At 36.7% G+C, this 18,573-nt stretch overlaps 1 protein-coding gene across 2 annotated transcripts in view; it reads right to left on the bottom strand.

Moving 5' to 3' along the window:
• NME7 (NME/NM23 family member 7) overlaps positions 1-18,573 on the bottom strand; it is a 148,847-nt gene that overhangs the window by 25,639 nt on the left and 104,635 nt on the right. For both annotated transcript variants that reach the window (XM_003928103.4, XM_003928104.4), the window contains exon 11: positions 12,058-12,165. In XM_003928103.4, the coding sequence (XP_003928152.1) occupies positions 12,058-12,165 (108 nt within the window). The remainder of the gene's footprint in view (positions 1-12,057; positions 12,166-18,573) is intronic.

Raw genomic sequence — 18,573 nt, 5'->3', positions numbered from 1 at the left:
CTTCCTTGGAAGTTTAACAACCCTTGGCTACAGATCCCTTCAAAGTTAAGAAACTGCTGCTGTTTCCAACTCTCAGTAAGTCCTGAAAGCAAAGCAATCCCTTTGCTGGCCTGCTGACGGGGTCTAGGCTTTCCTCAAAAGCAGAAACAAAGCTGACTTCTAAAAAGTCTGGTGTATGTCTTCTTTTGAGAACTGTCTGTTCATGTCCTGTGGCCACTTTTTAATGGAGTTTTTTTGTTGTTGTTGTGTCTTGGTAAATTTAAGTTCCTTCTAAATGCTGGATATTAAACCTCTGTCAGATGCATAGGTCGCAAAACTTTTCTCCCATTCTGTAGGTTGTCTACAGAATGGGAGAAAAGTTTACTATGTTGATAGGTTGTTTTACAAGTTAAAAAAAAGTCTGGTGTGCCCTCAACTCACTGGGACAGTGGTTTCTAAATGCCAGTTTAACTATCAGCCATATCAGAATATCAGAATCACCTGCAGCATGAAATACAGTAGGGCCCCATTATAAGTGGGAAATATGTTCCAGTTCCCCCAGTGGATGCCTGAAACCATAGATAGAACTGAACTCTATCTATATTATGTTTCTCCATATATATATATATATATATATATATGATAGTTTAATTTATAAATTAGGCACAGTAAGAGATTAACAATAAAATAGCATAATTATAACAATATAATGTAATATTTCATCATATACTCAGAACAGCATACAATTTAAAACTTTTTTTTAATTTTTATAACCCTGCTCTTTAAGGTGCGTTCCCCCAGTGGATGCCTGAAACCATAGATAGAACTGAACTCTATCTATATTATGTTTCTCCATATATATATATATATGATAAAGTTTAATTTATAAATTAGGCACAGTAAGAGATTAACAATAAAATAGCATAATTATAACAATATAATGTAATATTTCATCATATACTCAGAACAGCATACAATTTAAAACTTTTTTTTAATTTTTATAACCCTGCTCTTTAAGGTGCCATACAATTTAAAACTTATAAATAGTTTATTTCTGGATTTTTCCATTTGATATTTTTGGACTATGGCTGACCACAGGTAACTGAAACCCTAGAAAGTGAAACCATGAATAAGGGGGCACTACTCTACAGATACAAGAAGCTCATACCAGACCTACTTAACCAGAATCTTCTATAATAGGGCTCTAGGCTTACAGAGTTTTAAAAAAAAAAACTCTATCAGTGATTTTAATGTACGCCATTCATTGGAAACCGCTGCACTAGGACAGTAGTTCTCAAATTTTATGGGCATCAGAAGCACCTGGAGGGCTTGTTAAAGCACAGATTCCTGGGTCAAATCCCCAGAGTTTCTGAGTCAGCTGGCCTATGGTGGAGCCGGGGAATTTCATTTCCCGTTAGTTCTCAGGTAAGGCAGATGTTCTACAGCAGGAGAGGACATGTAAGAATCACCACACTAGGCCGGGCGCAGTGGCTCAAGCCTGTAATCCCAGCACTTTGGGAGGCTGAGGCGGGTGGATCACAAGGTCGAGATCGAGACCATCCTGGTCAACATGGTGAAACCCTGTCTCTACTAAAAATACAAAAAATTAGCTGGGCATGGTGGCTCGTGCCTGTAATCCCAGCTACTCAGGAGGCTGAGGCAGGAGAATTGCCTGAACCCAGGAGGCGGAGGTTGCGGTGAGCCGAGATCGCGCCATTGCACTCCAGCCTGGGTAACAAGAGCGAAACTCCGTCTCAAAAAAAAAAAAAAAAAAAAAAAAAAGAATCACCACACTAGGGATCAAATGGGGCCAATTCTACTGGAAACCTGTTTACTAGATAAATGCTTCTTGTTGACCACCTGGTGAAGATACTCCTATTTACCTACCCAACATTCATTCTCTCTTTCTTCCTTCTAGCAGTGTCTTGATTTCTGCTAGACAGAGCAATGTTCCCAGCTAAAAGAACTACATTTACTCACTTCCTTTCTAAAAAGGGGTGGCCACAGGACTAAATCTCAACCAAAAAAAAAAAAAATCATAACCAGAAGGTGTTGGGTGAGGGTTCTGGTTTTTGGAAAAGCTTAAAGGTGGGTGAAGGAGGAAGTATTAGCTCAGCTGGTATTCTTTGCTTTTTGCCTTCACTCTTCTTCCTTTATGTCTGGAAAAATAAGGCGATAACTCAAGTTCTGACAACCATTCTGTGGGAACAAGACAAAAAGCACGTACTAAAGGTGACGACAGTACCAAGGACAAGGAGACTGGGTGATTGATGGTATTATGGAGCTACCATATCAGTCCCACATGCCTACCTTCAGATCTCAAGTTACAGGGCAGAAAAGTAAAAGTTCTAATTTTTAAAGATTATTTTACAATCTCTATTTACTAGTGACCAGAAAATTAATTATTAATTTGTCACACCCCAACCCACCAACATGGAGGCCATTCTATTCACTTCTTTTCTCCAATCCTGCTATTCTCAAATGGCTCTGAGATTCTTCTTCCCTTTCCCATTTCTAACTATTCCTATTCCTCCTTGAGAACTTCAATATCATTGTAAACTCCTTTGAAACTTGGATCTCTTCATAGGCCTCTTAGCCTTAAATGAAACTTGGGATATCCCCTAAGGGCAGCAACTCCTTGGGGTCCTCAGGCAAAGCATCTCTGGCCAGGAGGGTAGGAGTAGTTCTATCTTTTGCCCCAGGGCTACTTTAAGACCTCCTCCCCTCATATATGCGCTCCTGACCCTTTGAGGCTTATGCCATCTGACTAAATCTTTTCTCCTTGCCGCTGTCACATCTTTCTTTGGTTCACTTGTGGCTCGCTTCCTTTGATTCACTTCCCCCGTTTGTGAAAGACTTCAGACTTTGAGTCACCATTTTCCTCTCCACCCTGCCTCCTAGCCATGATCCTAGGTGATTTCAGTGCCACTCAACATGAAAGCTTCTCTCAGTTCCTAAAATTACATATCTCTAGCGACCAATACTGATCTCTACTCCACACTGGCTACTTCTTTCCATGGCCATACCCTGAACCATGTCATCCATTACTATGGAAAGCTCCACTTCTGAAATGTACCATGACACAGCTCCCTCCCTGTTATTCCTGGGATCTCTGTAGGTACCTTAGAGAAGCATTCAGTTCCTTGGCCCATCTACTTTCTTCTCCCTTTCTTCAAGCACCTCCTGCCATCATATCTTTCCTTGTTTATAACTTCAACCACCGTTGCTAACATCCTCAGTTATCTTTCTTCATTGTACCCTCCTGTAAAAACTTCACCCCTGGGTCAAACTGTGCATCAGAAAAGAATACCATAATACATGTAATCTCCTAAATCAATTGAATTGTAAATACAACCCATAAATATACATTCTGTTATCAGTACTTTCTCCACAGCCACTTCAAACCTTGTCTACTATCTGTTATTCAAGATTCCTGGTGCCAGATGTTTTGGAAATTTCAGTAATAATCTGGAATACCTAGTATATATTATATAATAGTCCAAGGGGTCTTGGAAGTCACTCATCATCAAATACATTAATATTTTTGCAGCAAAGTGAATGGTCACATTAAATAGGTTAAATAAAAATGATACACATTGAATGTTTTGTCAAGCTACTGAAAAAAATTGTTTAATGATACACAACTTGAGGTAAGATCAGAATAAGCTTTACCATTAAACTATGAAAAAACTTTTGTTTGCAGACATTTTTCAATTTTTAGATTTTGGTATCACAGATAAAGGTAGTACTATCATGTTTGGTTGGGGACAGGCGTTAATCTGGATTCATTACCACAGGCTACCCTTCACATCCAATTCGTCTCTGAGAATGTCTTTTCTATCCCACTAAATGTCTTTTGAAACTCACTGCCTATGGCTATCCCTTCTGCCACAGTAATTCAGGCAACCAGAATTCTCTCCGGATTTACCTCAATAGACTCTACTTAGTCTTTGACCCCCTAGACTCCACCTACCTGTTTCCCCTGCCCTACCCCAGACCCCTTTGATCTGTTCTCTACACTGCAGCCAGAGTGATCTCTATAACACAGATATGATTGTGCTATTCCCCTGTGTAAAGCACTTATTTGGATACCTAATGCCCTCAAGATAAAGTTCAGATGTCTTAATATGACTTTACAAGGCCCCTGCTGACTTCTCCAGCTTTATCTCTTGTCATTTTCCACCTCCTAGTCAAAGCCCCAGTCTTGATGCACTATTCTTAGATCTCAAAGAGAAAGCTGTTTGCTTTTGTATTTGTACAAGATGTTCCCTTTGACAATGTACCAGTAAAAATCACAATTCTTCTTCCTTCGAGATAGAAACTAAAACTAAAGTTAAATTATGAGTGTCAGTATGTGCAGGGGCTTGCGTTAATCATGGCCAAGAAATTGGGGTCTGTCCAATCATCTTACTCACCATGCACCTATGTTTATTTTTTGATTCATTATTTTCCCCCCAGTGTACTAGAATAAGAATCCATGCAGAAATAATTATGTATCCAAATTCAGATTTGTTTTGTTCAACTACTTATGAAACTGACTTTGCAAAGCTTATGACAGTGAGAGAAATCTAACATGGCTGACTCCATCTTGCTTCTAGCCTCACAGGCTGGCTGTCTTCACTCATTCCTGGATATCCGCCAAGCTCACCATGAGAGGAATTTAGTCTGCAGTTTAACTTCAGTTCCTTCCTAGCTCAGGAACTGAAAACTACCTTTGTAAAACTAACGATTATTGTAAAACCTAAGACTGGTCTTTTGAGATGATTTTTAGATGTCCATTCTGGCAACCGATGGACCTCACCTGGACCCTGACTCATGACTCAGCTGATCCTGTGGCCCCACCGAGAGGCAGATTCAGGGCAAGAGGACCATTTTCTACACTCTATGCTTTCATCCCCAGTCAGTCAGCAGTACCCATTCCCTAACCCTTAGCCACCAAATTGTCCATAAAAACCTTAATCTTTGATCCTTTGGGGAGACTGATTTGAGTAATAACTCCATCTCCCATGTGGTTGGCCTTTTGTCAATTAAACTACCAACTTCAATGCCGCAGTCCCAGTGAACTGATTTTCTCTGTGCAGGGGCCAGGAAGAACCCATTGGGTAATTACCTATACATACAATGAAATCTTTTATATGCTTCTTAAATTTTTATAATCACAAAAGTGATATCACCAAGTTATAGAACATTTAGAAAAAAAAAAAAAACAGGAAAGACCCATGTTTTCATCATCCTATAAAATATTTGCTGTACATGCCTGTCTCCTGAAAGGTAAGCTCTGTGAGGATAAGAGCCACATGTATTCTGTTTACTGGTATGTCCCCAGTGAAGTGTTTTAATGTTTAAAAAATATAAATACAGGCCAGGCATGGTGATTCTTGCCTGTAATCCCAGCAAGTTGGGAGGCTGAGGCTGGAGGATTGCTTGAACCCAGGAGTTCAAGACCAGCCTGGGCAACATGATGAGACCCCATCTTTACCAAAAAAAAAAAAAATTATCTGGGCATGGTGGCACAGCCTATAGTCCCAGCCTCTAAGGACACTGAGGCTGGAGGATTACTTGAGCCCAGGAGGTGAAGGCTGCAGTGAGCCATGATCACAATACTGCAGTCCAGCCTGGGAGATAGAATGAGACCCTGTCTCAAAATAATAATAATAATAAAGTACCTAAATGAATGACTGACCTATCATTTTGGTATACAGAATTAAAATTCAAACATACTTGAATTTTCTACCATATACCCATTCAGCAACATTGAGGTTTTCAATTTCAGTAAATGCAAAGTTTTGGCTGTTCCTGTATGAGAAAATCAGAAAACAAAGGTCCTTGGAAAAGACCACGGGTATAGAGGTAAAGTAAAAGGCAGATAGGTAGATATTTTTCCTCTCATACAATGATTCCCAAAGACATGTTTTTCAACAAATCCTGGGGAAAGATGAAGTGAGGAGAAAGTAAAACTGACTCTCAGAAGTATCATTGGTGACATGGGTGAGATGACAACTAACACTGAAGTGGAGAAGAGGGGAGCCATACTTGAGGCTGAGTCATAACATCACAAAAGCATCATTCATTTTTATAGACAATGGGGAGCCAACAAATGACTTCTCCTGTGAGTAATATATGCCATACAGCAAAATAAATTTGTCAGTATCTTATTAGAACTGTAGGTAGAAACCATCCAGAAAAATTTCTGATGAGCAAAGGGATAAATGGATCAATTAAATTAGAATCTCTGCTTGTTATCTTTAAAGGTGTTAAGGTAATGAAAGTCAAGGAAAAATGTAGACACTGATCTAGATTGAAAGAGACTAAGGAGAAAACTAAATGCAATGCATGGTCCTCACGTGGATCCTTATGCTATCAAAAAACCTTATTGAGACAATTGGTGAAATCTGAATGGAGTCTAAGGATTAGACGGTAGTAATAAATCAATGTTAATTTCCTTATTTCGAAGCTTGTAATGTGATTACATAAAAAAAGCTCTTTTATGTTAAAAAGACAAACTAAAGGATTCAGAAGTATGCCCATCATGTTGTGATGACTTACTCTCAAATGTTCGTAAAAAAAAGTTTATTGTATTGTACCTGCAACTTTTCTAAAAGTTTAAAATTGTTAAAAGTGGCTCACACTTGTAATCTCAGCACTTTGGGAGGCCAAGGTGGGTGGATTACAAGGTCAGGAGATTGGCACCATCCTGGCTAACACAGTGAAACTCTGTCTCTATTAAAAATACAAAAAAATTAGCTGGGCATGGTGACACGCACCTGTAGTCCCAGCTACTCGGTAGGCTGAGACAGAAGAATCGCTTGAACCTAGGACGCAGAGGTTGCAGTGAGCCGAGATTGCACCACTGCACTCCAGCCTGGGTGACAGAGTGAGACCCCCGTCTCAAAAAAAAAAAAAAAAAAGTTAGAATCTCTGGGGGTAAGCCGGGACATCAGTATTTTTAAAACTGGCTAAGTGATTCTAATGTGCAACAAAGGCTGGGAAACACTATTACAGAGTCCTCATTATCATCATCAAAGAAGAAAGGTGATATACTTTTTTCACCAAGTGCAAAAAGCATAATTTATTTAACTAAACGCTTCCCTTTTCTTACTTTCAAAAACCACTTATTGAAGAGCTTTTATATGCCAGGCAAGAAAAATATCTCTTCCTTATGTGTACTCACAGTCTCACATGAGCAAACAGACACTATACTGTAATAGTAATAATAATGTAACTATTATCATTTGTTGAGCAATTACTATTTGCTCTGCACAATGCTATTTGATAGGATAGGTACTGTTATTCTCGTTTGAAGGAGCGAGGACACTGCGCACGGTGAGATGAGTAACTTGCCCAGGTGTACAGAGCTATCTTGGCTCGGCTACACCACTACAGTACAGGAAGGCAAAGTGCTATGAAAAATACACATATGGACTGATGCAGACTATGGGTGCCAGGGAAGGTTTCTTAGATGAGGGAAGGCAGGATGTATCTGTAGGCATGTATATTATTTCCATTTTTAATGACCACAAATACTCTTTCCATGAACATCTGTGCAGATAACTTTCCATTTTGTAGTCCTGCTGCCACTCTCTTCCTTTGTTTAGATTCTAAGTAGAATTCTGGGACAAAAGTTATAGAAAAACTCTAAGGCTTTCAATATTTTTCACCCGCAATTGTCACCAGCTATATGAGGGTATCTACTTTAGTGTAGCATTGCCAGCAGTGGGCATTATTACTTCAAAAACTCTTTGCCATTAATAGAAAACTAGTATTTCTTTGATTACTCAGCTGAACATTTTCCCATCAATGCTGTCTTTAACACACAAATTTAAGATCTTTATAGTTATAGCCATCAGAGTATAAGAGAATATTAACAGTGAAAGAACATTCTAAAATATCTCATAAATGTCATAATTTATTCCTGCAATCACAAAATCAACTGGGTCACAATTAGCAATATTCAAAGAAAACAAATTTCTATGTTCACGCTAAGATATTTGACCTCTCAAACTTCCTATGAGCTCTAGGAGAACAGTAGATATGAATTGTTTGATCCTATCACAATCCAGCAAGTAAAACATGCTCTATAATTGTTTACTATAAAAATAAGATCATGAAAAATGACAAAATATAAATGGAAGACATACTTTCTGAGCTCTATGTTCATGACACATAGCTCAGTAAACATCACATTAGGGAAAGATTAAAGAGAAGTAGCACGTTCCACTCTTTCTCTTCTTGCCATATAAATAGGATAACAACATATTCCAGTTTGCCTGTGATAGTTCTGGTTTACGCCTATTTTCCTAACATCTTGTCTGATTAGAGCTGCCTTTCAAAGGTTTTTAATTAGGCAATAGATTTTATGGTCACTCTGCTTCTAAAGGATATTCCCTTAAAGAAGAGCTGATCTTAGGAACAAAGTACTCACTAACCAGACAACTTGTCTTTTTGTCACTTGGATTTTCACTTTGAAGACTTACAGGCAGATACCTCATTTGGCCTTTACATGTTTTCATAGTATTTTACCATCTGAAGCCAAATAATAATCTGAAAATAGTTAATTGCTAAGGGCATCCTTGACTATATCAGCACTCTTTATTTCATTTTATTGATAAAAGAAGTGAGGCATGGAAAGAAAATGTGACTTATTCAAGGTCACATCAAGTAAAATCATCAGCCATATGACAGGAAGCTATTGAAGCTCTAACTTTTGATTTTTGATTCTCTAAACCATAGTCATTAACATGCAACGAAACCTCCAGTGTAGTATATCAGAAAAATTTCAATCATTTAGTAAGTGGCTTTCCAAACTGCAGGCAGTAATAATCTATTTCAAACAATATGAGCAAAATCATAGGCATATCTTAGTATTTTTTCCCTTTTCTTTTTTACTCAGGCCCTCTTGGATAATATTTTTTAATGGGTATACATTTCATGGTTAATAACATTTCATTTTCATTGAGTAAAAGTCTCTGTTCAAACCTAGTTGATAGGTACAAGCTATCAGAAGGTGAGGAAATACTTATAAAATAAGTGAAAATTTAAAATAAACATTTAATCTTTTTGGTTATTAAAAAATAAAGCTTGCTACATTTTTACATTTCACAAATATGTCTACATTTCATACAAAAATGCATAATAACTAAGATTTTACAAATATCTTGGATTATATCAGAAAATCTTAATGGAGCTAACGAAGTCACTTTCTATAACAACAAAGAAACTTACAGGGATAAATTTAATAGACAATGACTAAGAATCATATGAAAAAAAGTGACTCTACTGCTTACATAAAAGGAGAGGCATACCATATATGGAGTTGGAGAAACTCACTACTATGGATATGTCATTTCCATATAATTTATAAACATACTGTAATGTCACTGAAGGTCCTATTTGCATCTTGTAGAGGTGGAGTAAAGACCTTGGTATAAAGTCATTTAAAGTTCATTTGGAGGTTGGCCAGGTGTGGTGGCTCATGCCTGTAATCCCAAGCACTTGGGGAAGCTGAGGTGGGTGGATCGCCTGAGGTCAGGAGTTCGAGACCAGCCTGGGCAACATAGTAAAACCTCATCTCCACTAAAAATACAAAAAATTAGCTGGGCATGGTGGCACACACCTGTAATCCCAGCTATGCAGGAGGCTGAGGCAAAAGAATCGCTTGAACTCAGGAGACAGAGGTTGCAGTGAGCTGAGATCGCACCACTGCACTACAGCCTGGGAAACAGAGTGAGACTCCCTCTCAAAAATTAAATAAATAAAGTTCATTTGGAGGAATACATTTATAACACTTTTGTAAAGTATAAATAAGCTACAATAATAAAAACAGTATTTTGCAGGCACAGATCAATGGAGTAAAATAGGAAGTTCAGAAACAGGCAAGGGTATAATGTAAGTATTCAATAAATGAGAAAAACCAATTAAAGGATGGAAGACTTTAACCAATTTAGCCATGGATTTAGCCATTTAAATAAAATAAATTATTTACTATTAATAAACAATATTGTGATAGCTGGCTAAATTCATATCTCACACTATATGTCTAATAAATTCCAGGTGGATTGAACATTTCAATGTATGAAAATGAGAACAAAATATTTCAGGAAGGCTTTTCTATGTACAACTTCCAGGACATAATTTTTAAAAAAAGATTAATAGATTTGATCACATAAAAAATACTCATTAAAATAAATATGTATTAAGGATATCAACCATTTTTCCGTCATTTATTAACATAATCACTTAAATTTATTACTTCTTTTTAAATTTCATTTAGCTTATTTTGACACAAAAATTTAAAAATTTAAAAATATATAAGAAGTTAAAAAAATTAAATTTCTATGTAAAGTTTTCTTCTTGGATCTTGGCCTACAAATGACTTTCTTAACCCTAAACCAGACCCATTTTCACTTATATTTTCTCAGAATTCTGTCATTGTTTCTTGTTTTATGTTAATTTAAAAGATAAGCAGTCAAATATGGCTCTGTCTCATATTAGCTGTCTTTTTTGGGGATGTTACTTAACCTCTCTGAGTCTTAATTTCAGTTTCCTAAAAAAACACATATAATGAATGGAGTTGCTATGGCAATTAAAAGAAATAATTTATACCAATGCATATGTCAGCGTAGAATCTGGTTAATAACAGTGCCCCAAAATGCTAGCTATCACTTTTAGTGCTCTTGTTACAGTGGGTAGATAGTCGGGTATGAGCAAGGCAGGAAAGGCTCCCCTATCTCACACGAGGAGTGTCGGGAGACCATCAGGTGATGGTCAGGTGGTTGTTAACCTTCTCTCTGAAGTAATAATTGGTCACAGCTGGCACCAGGGAAAGGCCGTCTCCTAATATAAAACACCTAAAACTGGTGATGAGCGGCTTCCCAGTAAGATCTCAGGAGCTGGGTGGGTAGGCAGAAGTAACGCAAGACCCCGAGGTATGCCAACATATAAAAACCCCAAGTCAAAAGCTCAAGCCACACACTTGTCTTTCGAGTCACCTGCTTGGCCCTTTTCCAAGTGTACTTTCCTTTCTTTTGTTCCTGCTGTAAAGTTTCTAAGTAAACTTTCACTCCTGCTCTAAAACTTGCCTCGGTCTCTCTTTCCACCTTATGCCTCCTTGGTTGAATTCTTTCTTCTGAAAAGGCAAGTACTGAGGTTGCTGCAGACACATATGAATTTGCCATGGACAACACTATCACACTGTATATTAGACTTCTCCCCATGCTTTTTAGAGACAAAGTCTTGCTATGATGTCCAGGCTGCAGTGCAGGGGCTATTGACAAACACAATCATAGCACAATGTGGCCTCGAACTCCTGGCCTCAAGCAATCCTCCCACTTCAGGCTCCCAAGTAGCTGGGACTCTAAGTGCATGCCACTAAGCCTGGCTGGTCTTTTTAATTTCATTGGAAAACAGTTGAGCCTTGAATAGCGTGGAGATAAGGGGTACCTAGCCCCTGCACAGTGGAAAAATCTACATTTAATTTTTGACTCCCCGAAAGCTTAACTACTAATGCTGTTGATTGGGAGCTTCACTGATAACATAAAAAGTCAAAATACTTACAAATAAACTAGTATTTACATATATTTTATGCATTCATAATGTACATTTTTTTCTTATTTTTTTGATATTTCTCAGCTACAGAGTACATCCATGAGTTTTTTTTCAAATTGTCACAAATCTTCAAAAACCTTTCTAATATATTTATTGAATAAATGAGCATATAAGTGGATCAGCACAGTTCAAACATTGTTCAAGGGTCAACTGTATGTATTTTAATGACCAACAATTTATGGTGATGGTATAGTCACCTGATTTAAAAACAAATTTCACGCAATTTAATTATGCCAACTAGAAAAAAAACAAATTTCACACAATCACAATGTATGCCAACTAGAAAAAAATCTTAATTCTTTGAAGGCTACACAGCACGGTACAATTTGGTCTTTTAAAGTTGCAGTCCAAAATCATCAGGCGGCCAAGTAAGAGAGTCTTCCAAGAATATTAAACATTTTCTTATGCATCAGAACTGCTGAGATAATTTATGAGACTAAAATATAAATAGGATGTTTACCTTCTTTATCTTACCTCTAACAGGCCATCCTCTGGCAGATCAGTACAGTGAACAGCATTCTGGATCTTAGTTTTACCGAAGATTGCTCTGAGAGTTCCGGGGCGTAAATGCCGGGCAATTTCCTATTAAAAATATATTCACATATAGATTAAAGTTAGTCATATGGTGTAAATAAGAAAAACACTAGCTATATGAAACACAACTTATTTATGAAATACATGTTACATATAGATGGTGCTAATTTTTCCTAGAAATAGCATAAATGTACAAAAAAACCCATGAATGTACAAAAACAAAAACGCTGTGCACTGAGAATTTTCAGTTCACTCAAGGGTTTTTCTGTGACCCAATGTAAAGTCTGCTGTCATCTACATATGGGGGGAAGTAATAATTGCATTTCTTTTTATCAATAAATTATGGGAATCACACAAAATGTGAAACTAGTTCATTATGGTGAAAGACTTGTATTTTATAAGGACAGTAGCGATCTTCACAATTTTCATTTAAAATGAATCAATCTGATGGTACTGATTTCAAAAGATTTTTTACAAATGTTAGTTGTATCAACTTAGTGGTAGTTCATCTTGAGGGGGGAAAAATGGTCACAAATAGCCTTGAATTTAATGAGGGTTAGAGAGAGGCAAGGGAATGATAATTACGTACGAAAAATTTAAGACAGGAAGAGAGGACCTGGGGATAAAGAGGTAATAGACAATGAAAAGGTGAGTCAGTAAATCGGAACTCCCAGGGGGTGCGGTGATTATTGAGATCAGTATGTTAGAGGAAGGGAGCTGGAGGTTTAAAAGATAGTTGAGATGGAGATTACTGTGGGTGGCACAATAGGGGGCTACAGTGATTGATAATGATCAGTTTTAAGGCATAACCATGGCTGAGGTTAGTTTGAGGGCAAGAATGTTAGAAGAAAGAAAAGCAACAGATTAAGAGGCCAAGGTATTACATCTTGAGCACTGAGAATTTTCAGCTCACTCAAGGGTTTTTCTGTGGCCCAATGTAAATTTAGTCTGCTGTCATCTACATCTGGGGGAAAATAATAATTGCATTGCTTTTTATCAATAGACTATGGGGATAACACAAAATGTGAAATTTCTTAGAGGATCACCTCGATGTAATAAAGAATGAATCATTCTTCAAAAAGAATCATGACAGGTATAGCTTAGGGTACAAAGATTCTGAGCAGCATTCACATTTGTGTTTCCATCACTTAAGGATGTTTTAGAGGCATGTATTTATTTAATTACTTAAGTTTTATTTCCCAGGTTTCCATCAAATGTCAGCTATAAATGTATTATGTTTAGGAAAAACATTTTGATAAAGTAGAAAATAAGGATGTCTTTATATTTTACTTGATATTTATTACTTTCATTCTGTTCTCCATAATTTTTTTAGCAAGTAAGTATACAATATTAAAGACCTACTCAGCTGGGCATGGTGGCTCACGCCTGTAATACCAGCACTTTCAGAGGTGGAAGTGGGTGGATCGTATGAGGTCAGGAGTTGGAGACCAGCCTGGCCAACATGGTGAAGACCTGTCTTAACATGGTGAAACCCTGTCTCTATAAAAATTAGCTAGGCTTGGTGGTGCATGTCTGTAATCCCAGAAACTCAGGAGGCTGAGGCAGGAGAATCACTCTTGCAGTGAGCCAAGACTGTGTAATGCACTCCAGCCTGGGTGACAGATCAGACTCCATCTCAAAAAACAAACAAACAAAAGACCTACTCTGCTTACATAGTGATAAGCTGCCATTTTGTGACATAAGATGTAATTTGTAAAATTATGAAAGGTGAGTGCTTATGTTCTTTTTCTTATTTCAGGTCAGGGAAAAACATTTTTAAATTACTCAGTTTCAGTAGACTGTTTTATTAGAAGCTGTTCTCTCTCAAATTTTCTTTGATAGCCAGGCTCATACCCATAATTGGCCCTTTGGGAAGAGTTCGAGACCAGCCTTGGCAACACAGAGAGACCCCATTGTTACAAAAAATACAAAAATTAGCTGGGTGCAGTGGCACACGCCTGTAGTCCCAGCAACTGGGAGAAAGAGTGGGAGGATGGCTTTAGCCTGTAAGGTTGAGGCTGAAGTGAACTGAGATGACACCACTGCACTCCAGCCTGGGTGACAGAGCAAGACCCTGTATCAGAAAAAAAAAGAAAATTTTATTTGACTTGTACTACATTCATTAAAGTATTACTTTCATGTAAGTGTCTGCCACGTGCACAGCACTTGTAATCTGAAGACATTTGTGTGTGTGTGTGTGTGTGTGTGTGTGTGTGTGTGTGTGAATATAAATGGGATTAGTTGGTGGTTCCTGGGGCTGTTGTTAATATCTGATCATACTGTATCATGGTCAGAAAATACGGTTTCTTCCATCTGTCTTTGAAGGCATTTTGTATACTAATACATAATGAATGTTAGTGAGTATCCCATGGTGTTTAAAAACATTGTCACGGTTTGCATTCCCTGGGAGACCAACTCTGAAGTGGAGATAAGTTGGCAAAAAGTTTAGTGGTTGTGGCCTTAGGATCTACACTTGTGGGGAAGTGAGGAAAACAGGATGGCCTCAGACAATCCTACACACAGCTCTGGAGTTACAATGGCCCTTCAGAGTCGTCCTGAATGGAGACAAAGGGGTCAGGCATTTATCCTCCAAAGTAATAAATTACTAGATGTGGGTCATTCCAGGGAAGGAGACATGACCTTGGGCAAGGTAAATTTCTTCAGCAGAGGGCAATTCCTGGAGAGATACTTTCTAGATTACTGTCAGCTCCTAACACTCCCAGCAGCTAAGGTATGAGCGTTTCAGTTCTAAAGGGCAGAGGGACATCTGAATAGCTCTCCACAGAACCACTATGCACATACGTACACACATATACATATATAGCACTTTAGACACTATGGCACTTCAGACTACTGCAATCTGATTACCATTCCCTTTAGGTAACTATTTTTGTTTTTCTTTCTGGAAGGTTCTGTACAATCTCTTTAACTAGGCCTTTCTTATTTACCGGTCATTCTGTTCCCTACTCAATGGTTCAATTTAATCTAAGATATACATCTTCAGTCAGCTTCCACTATTTATTTTTCTCCTCAATTTTATCTCTTCTTGCCTTTATTTCTATAAGAAAGACATTGAGATTTCTTGTGTTAACTCTTCTTTCTCTTTTACAGTTTCCATATAATTATCTTTTCATTTTATACTTTTGAAGAATAATTCCATTTGACCTGCTACCTCACTAATTTGCTTTTAACTAGGTTCACTGTGCTATTTTATTAATTTATTAATTAATAAGTCTTTTATTAATTTTTTAATAAGTATTTTATTAAATTAATAAGTATTTTATTAATTTATAATAAATTAATATATTATATATAATATATAATATTACTTATTATATATAATGCTTATTATATATAAGTATTTTATTAATACTTATTAAATTAATAATTATTTTATTAATTTTATTAATTAATAAGTCTTTCTAAGGAAACTGACTCTCCTATTTTACAGTCTGTTTTTGTTAGCTCTATTATTTTGTTTTCTTTAGGTTTAGATTCTGTTGGTTGAGTTTTGTGTCTTCTTTATGATTTTGGAAAACTTCAAATGGTTGGTAATTCCTGGCTGTTTTTCTTTTTTGAGTTCTCTATTTGTCTGTCAAAGATGCCAAGGACATGCTACTAGCTGAGGTATTTGGTTGCCTTTTTTTCAGAAGTGGATACTACCACTTTTCCTGAGTGTCATTAGCTGCCTTCCCATTGCTCTGCCTCTATAGCTCAAGCCCCACATTCAGTGTCTTAGGCTGCGGCTAAAAGTATCAGCTGCCTTCTGCTCAATGTAAGCAAGTGTGAAAGCACTGATGTACTCTGCTGCTCCTCATGCAGCCCTCCAGCTAACCACCCTTCTTACAGTCCCATGCCCCTCCTCCACTTTTCATCCACATGCCTGATGTGCAGCCCGCCTAGCACCCCTAACCCTTCTGGATGTTCTCTCTTGCATGTTTCAGAGTGTCAGTTTGCCTCAGCAACCCAATCCTATCTGCTTTGAGCCTTTTAAAGTTTATGGCCTGTAACAAAACGAAAAAAAAAAAATACCCACAAAAACATATATATATATATATATGAGTATATGAGGTGCTCTTTCTTGTTTTCCAGCATCACTGGAGATTTACTATTTAAAACAACACAAAGTGTTGTTTAACAGTACTGTTGTTTAAACAGTACTTCCTGCAAATTCCTGTAAGAACTTGGGCAGCAAGGAGATGATGGGCACATACAGTCTTCTGTCATCTTGATGAAGTTTCATCTTACTGATAATCTCTGTTTCTCCAACCCAACAAACCATCTTTAATCCATTTTTCATGCTGCTGTAATTTTTTATCTAAATGCCAATATGATCAGGCTATTTACTTGCTCAAAAAATCTTTGAAGGTTCATAATTGCCTATGGCCAAATGTCTAAACTCTTTAGTGTGGCATTCAAGGTCCTCCTGACTCTTGTCTAAATCTACCTCACTCACACCTGCCCTGAAAGCTTACACATCCCAATGAAAACACTGTTTCCTCTAAGAAAATAAAGTCTTCCCAATCAGAGTAATCATTCCTTCTTCAATGTTCCTACAGTGGTTTACACTTCCAATATAGGCCTTCTTGATTTACAATTTATATAGTTGTTTTGTGAGCCTATTTTATTAAGATTCCATTAGATTTCAATCCCCGAACACAATATAAAACTTCCTTTGTATTCTTTATCTCACTAACAAACACACAGTAAATGTTTGGAAAATATTTTTTGACCGACATAAAATGACAATACTTCTATTCACAGTGCCAGGATGGAGTAGCAAATAAGAGCGGGGGCTGTGGAAAAAGGCTCTCTGGATTTGAATTTTGCCTCTGCCACTTAATAGTTGTGTGACCACACTACATCATTTAATCTCTCTGTGCTTGCTTTAATGTTCTTATTTGTAAAAGAAGGATAAAATTGGATCTCTTTAAAGAAGATTAAGATAATTCTTAAAGAGACAAAAAGGCATATTTTGACAAATGTCAAAGATAATCTAACCAATATTATGTTATCTTTAAATAAACATATAACATATCTTAAGAGTTTTAATCATCATAGTTTTAGAATAAAGGCATAAGTTTAGATTAGATCATAATCTAATTATGACCTATTATTATTCATTAATAAACCTCAGAAAACATGAAGTATTTTTACTGATATAAAATGTTTTATTTAGGTAAATAACAATGAAACCTAAAGATATAAAATAATAGGTGTTTTCTTCATAGCTGCTCTTAAAAATCTAGGCTTTTATTTTAGATCCTCTTTAAAAAAGTATTGATAAATTAATTTTAGTTTTGAGTAGTATAAAGTATCTTTATATGCTTATAAAGTAAAAAATACTGAAATACTAAAAAATACAAAAATACTAAAAGTGAGAGTGGAATAATAACAGCACATCCCTCCTCCATTTCCTGATGTATTTCCCCTAATTTTTTCTAACAGATTTACACTCCTCTTGCTGCTTAAACTCTGGTGAAAACCATACTACATGCATAGTCCCCCTCCCTTCAAGGAGCAGAAACAATTATCAGATCACAAAAGCAACACAAAGTACCAACATACAATTTCATCTAATACCATAAATAATTGTTATTGCAGTATTTATAAATGGCAAGTTATACTTAGAAAATCAGACTCATTACTTAGAGGGTGAGCAGTTGTTCAAACTCCACATAATTCCAGGCATATTCATCCTCCCCTAAAACCTTGCATGCTGAGTCCCATCAAGTCAAATTCTTAGTTATGTTACAGCTCATCATAAGTACTAAAAATTCTGCTCACATAATCCTGCAGTGGGAGGAAGAATTCTGGCTTATAGAATGACCTCTAAATCTAAGACATCAAAAAATGCACCAAATATAGAATGGTGATTGACAAAATACTGAAAACAAAGAAGAGAATGTTTATATAACGATTCTATGGTGGTGTCATTGTAAAGAATGTCACTGTTTATTGAATAGTAGGTCTATCAGATAAAATGTGTCTGGACAAAGAATAAATTACTTTCCTAATAAAGCCACTCAGTTTCAGCTTTTCACAATATAGAAGAGCTATCTAAGAATAAAAATGCCCTTCCATTTAAGAAACTAGAAAAAGATTTTTGAAACTTACTATTTATAGAAAAATATCAACTATAGAATATATTCAGATACAGTCATGCATTGCTTAACAACAGGGATATATTCTAAGAAATGCATCATTAGGTGATTGTGTAAACATCGTAGAGTGTACTTACACAAACCTAGATGATATCACCTACTTCACCTCTAGGCTATCTAATTTGCTTCTAGGCTACAAACTTGTATAGCATGTTGCTACACTGAATACTGTAGGCAACTGTAACACAATGATAAATATTTGTGTATCTACACATAGCTAAACAGAAAAGATACAGTAAAAATATGTCAAAAAAATGATGTAGACCTATAGATGGCACTTACCATGAAAGGA

The sequence above is a fragment of the Saimiri boliviensis genome, chromosome 19, assembly GCF_048565385.1.
Source record: "Saimiri boliviensis isolate mSaiBol1 chromosome 19, mSaiBol1.pri, whole genome shotgun sequence".
NCBI classification, from domain to species: domain Eukaryota; kingdom Metazoa; phylum Chordata; class Mammalia; order Primates; family Cebidae; genus Saimiri; species Saimiri boliviensis.
The sequence above is the reverse complement of the archived record's forward strand: the minus strand, read 5'-3'. Positions and strand labels throughout refer to the sequence as shown.